General features: G+C 50.1%; 1 protein-coding gene across 1 annotated transcript; it reads left to right on the forward strand.

Moving 5' to 3' along the window:
• The first annotated feature begins 248 nt into the window (after nt 1-248).
• On the forward strand, nt 249-3,916 carry LOC311374790 (sperm axonemal maintenance protein CFAP97D1-like). Its single transcript, XM_084490555.1, has 7 exons — nt 249-344; nt 473-652; nt 777-979; nt 1,394-1,474; nt 2,110-2,228; nt 3,285-3,468; nt 3,543-3,916. Exons 3-7 carry the CDS (start codon nt 845-847, stop codon nt 3,612-3,614), a joined length of 591 nt encoding a protein of 196 aa, XP_084346681.1. The 5' UTR covers nt 249-344; nt 473-652; nt 777-844; the 3' UTR covers nt 3,615-3,916.
• The last annotated feature ends 220 nt before the right edge of the window (nt 3,917-4,136 follow it).

The raw sequence follows: 4,136 nt of genomic DNA on the forward strand, positions 1-4,136 counted from the left end.
CACATTGCTACTAATCTGCCTTCTGAGGAAACTCTGACCCATACTGTGTGTGTGTGTGTGTGTGTGTGTGTGTGTGTGTGTGTGTGTGTGTGTGTGTGTGTGTGTGTGTGTGTATGTGTGTGGGGGGCAGCTCAGTAATAATAGATGGTCACTCTATCTGACGAGAGAGAGAGAGAGAGAGAGAGAGAGAGAGAGACATAATCAGCCCAACAGAAGAGAATATAGAGTGAGGAGCAGAGACGGCCAGTACATTAGAGAAGGAGAAGACATCGACAGGGAGCTAGAGAGACAGACAGGGAGCTAGAGAGAGAGGTAGAGAGACAGACAGGGAGCTAGAGAGAGAGGTAGAGAGACAGACGGGCAGCTAGAGAGAGAGGTAGAGAGACAGACGGGCAGCTAGAGAGAGAGGTAGAGAGACAGACGGGCAGCTAGAGAGAGAGACAGGGAGCTAGAGAGAGAGGTAGAGAGACAGACAGGGAGCTAGAGAGAGAGGTAGAGAGACAGACAGGGAGCTAGAGAGAGAGGTAGAGAGACAGACAGGGAGCTAGAGAGAGAGGTAGAGAGACAAACAGGCAGCTAGAGAGAGAGGTAGAGAGACAGACAGGGAGCTAGAGAGAGAGGTAGAGAGACAGACAGGCAGCTAGAGAGAGAGGTAGAGAGAGAGACAGGGAGCTAGAGAGAGAGGTAGAGAGACAGACAGGGAGCTAGAGAGAGAGGTAGAGAGACAGACAGGGAGCTAGAGAGACAGACAGGGAGGTAGCGAGACAGACAGGGAGGTAGCGAGACAGACAGGGAGCTAGAGAGACAGACAGGGAGCTAGAGAGACAGACAGGGAGGTAGAGAGATGGCGAGTGCGCGGGCCGGTTCTGTGGGGCCCCTGGAGCGGCGCCCTCTCTGCTACGCCCCCCTGCAGCCCAGCACCAACCTCTACCTGCAGCAGCGCTGGGACCACGACCGCTACCGGGCCCACCGCCACCGGGTAGGTACCCTCACCCCCCCCCAACCCCCCCCCCCCCCACTCTAACCCTCACCCCCCTAACCCTCACCCCCCCTCACCCTAACCCCACCCCACCCTAACCCTAACCCTGTGGTAACCTGCTGGGGTAATGTCACTACCTGTCGCTATAGTAACCTGTTACCGTAGTTACTGTAAAACCTGTAGTACCTGTAGTTGTTGTCCTGTTGTTGTGCTGTTGTTACCTGTTGTTGTTGTTGTGCTGTTGTTACCTGTTGTTGTCCTGTTGTTGTGCTGTTGTTACCTGTTGTTGTCCTGTTGTTGTTGTGCTGTTGTTGTCCTGTTGTTGTGCTGTTGTTACCTGTTGTTGTGCTGTTGTTACCTGTTGTTGTCCTATTGTTGTTGTGCTGTTGTTACCTGTTGTTGTTACCTGTCCAGGTGAACTCAGCTCTGCCAGTTGTTGACACTAAAGGCATCAGAACTCCGGCTCATGTGACCCTCAAACTGAAGAAGCTGCAGGTCAGTGGGGCATTAGAGCAGGCGTACTGGTCGTACTGGTCATACTGGTCATACTGGGCCAACTCCATCAGCAGCTAATGCTAACCCTCTAGCCAGAACGCTAACATCCTAGCTAAAATACCAACACTCCAATCCACCATTAACCTATAGCTATAATGCTAACCCCCTACCTGTAACCTTGTAGCTATAATGCTAACCCCCTACCTGTAACCTTGTAGCTATAATGCTAACCCCCCTACCTGTAACCTTGTAGCTATAATGCTAACCTCTCTATGTGTAACATGTAGCTATAATGCTAACCCTCTAGCTATAATGCTAACATAGCCTTATAGTTATAATGCTAACCCCTCTACCTGTAACCTTGTAGCTATAATGCTAACCCCTCTACCTGTAACCTTGTAGCTATAATGCTAACCTCTCTATGTGTAACATGTAGCTATAATGCTAACCCTTTAGCTATAATGATAACATAGCCTTATAGCTATAATGCTAACCCCTCTACCTGTAACCTTGTAGCTTTAATGCTAACATAGCCTTGTAGCTATAATGCTAACCCCTCTATCTGTAACCGTGTGGCTTTAATGCTAACCCTCTAGCTTGAATGCTAACATAGCCTCATGGTCTGGATGCTGTAGCTACAAGAGGAGCGGCTAGCCGACATCAACCGCGATAATAAGCAGCTGTCCTCCAAACTCTCGGGGATCATGCAGTCCAGAGGCCAGCTGGACAACTGGAACCTCTACCCCCAACGCAGGTCAGAGCCCTGATCACCTACCCCCCCAACGCAGGTCAGAGCCCTGATCACCTACCCCCCCAACGCAGGTCAGAGCCCTGATCACCTACCCCCCCAACGCAGGTCAGAGCCCTGATCACCTACCCCCCCAACGCAGGTCAGAGCCCTGATCACCTACCCCCCCAACGCAGGTCAGAGCCCTGATCACCTACCCCCCCAACGCAGGTCAGAGCCCTGATCACCTACCCCCCCAACGCAGGTCAGAGCCCTGATCACCTACCCCCCCAACGCAGGTCAGAGCCCTGATCACCTACCCCCCCAACGCAGTACTGACAGTGTCCAGCAGTACTGACCCAGTGTCTAACAGTACTGACAGTGTCCAGCAGTACTGACCCAGTGTCTAACAGTACTGACCCAGTGTCTAACAGTACTGACAGTGCCCAGCAGTACTGACAGTGTCCAGCAGTACTGACCCAGTGCCTAACAGTACTGACAGTGCCCAGCAGTACTGACAGTGCCCAGCAGTACTGACCCAGTGCCTAACAGTACTGACCCAGTGCCTAACAGTACTGACCCAGTGCCTAACAGTACTGACAGTGCCATATCTGATAGTACCTTGCATCAAATGCAACTTTTATACTGCTGAATGTTTTTTTACAATACTAAACCTCATGACCAGCCTCCACAATAAGAGCCTCTACAGGACAGCATTAGAAACAGTAGCCTCCACAATAAGAGTCTCTACATACAGAATATTCTACAAGGTTCATCATTAATGGTTTGTCTCGTCATCGTAGCAACAGCGGGCAGGTCAAGCGTCGCTATAGTAACAGTAAAGGAAATTGGTTTCAGAAATCAATTATGCTTGTTAAATACATAATGAATATAAATCACATTTATTAATATATATATATATCATATAGATAGAAATGACCTTTATTGTTTGACAGAATAAAGAGCAATAGGTGGCAGTACGTCCTGGTCTGTGTTCTTCTAACCAGTCTGACCTCTGAACGGAGCTCTGTGTTCTTCTAACCAGTCTGACCTCTGAGCGGAGGTCTGTGTTCTTCTAACCAGTCTGAACGCTGAGCGGAGGCGAGCGGACCTGGCTCAGGTCAGCTCTCAGAACCAGGCCATCTTCCAGCGAATCACGCTGCGGCAGTCAGAGTTCAGACGGCAGCTCTGGTTGGACGACTGGGAGAGGACCGAGCGGAGACAACGGGACATTGGACGTGAAGGCAGATGCCCCGCCCACAAACTGGTAGGACCGCCCCCTCCACTCTGAGGCTGTGTGGTGATTGGGTGGCTGACCGGCGCCCCCTTGTGTCTCTCCAGAGGGCCCAGAGGAAAGTCCAGTTTGACGTCGACCACGTCAAAGAACCCCACAAGCACCGCGCGTCGCCATGACGACAGCGCCGTGACGACAGCGCCGTGACGACACCGCCATGACGACAGCGCCACCATGACATCATGACCGCATCCTGATGACACAACCACCATGGCTGCATCACCATGACAACATGAAGAGGACATCACCATGACAACATGAAGAGGACATCACCATGACAACATGAAGAGGACATCACCATGACAACATTAAGTTGTTATAGAGTAATTTTGTGTGCTGATGAAAGTAAACCATGAATCATTTCTCTTGTTGGTTTTCTGCAAATAAGTAATCATCAATAAAGCTTCACCTTTCAACTGGCACATTGGAATATTTTAATTGAGAGAAAATGTTGAAAATATGAGTTATATAGAAAATGCAGATTTATTATGAATATTACAAGTTCTGTTGTGTTCAGAATGCAGAACTCCAAATTCAGTTAAACTGCCCAACGTGGTGATGAGGCCCAGAGCAACAGTCAGTCAGTCAGTCAGTCAGTCAGTCAGACAGTCAGTCAGACAGACAGACAGTCAGACAGTCAC

This window comes from Micromesistius poutassou (assembly GCF_964030765.1).
Source record: "Micromesistius poutassou genome assembly, contig: SCAFFOLD_303, whole genome shotgun sequence".
NCBI lineage: Eukaryota > Metazoa > Chordata > Actinopteri > Gadiformes > Gadidae > Micromesistius > Micromesistius poutassou.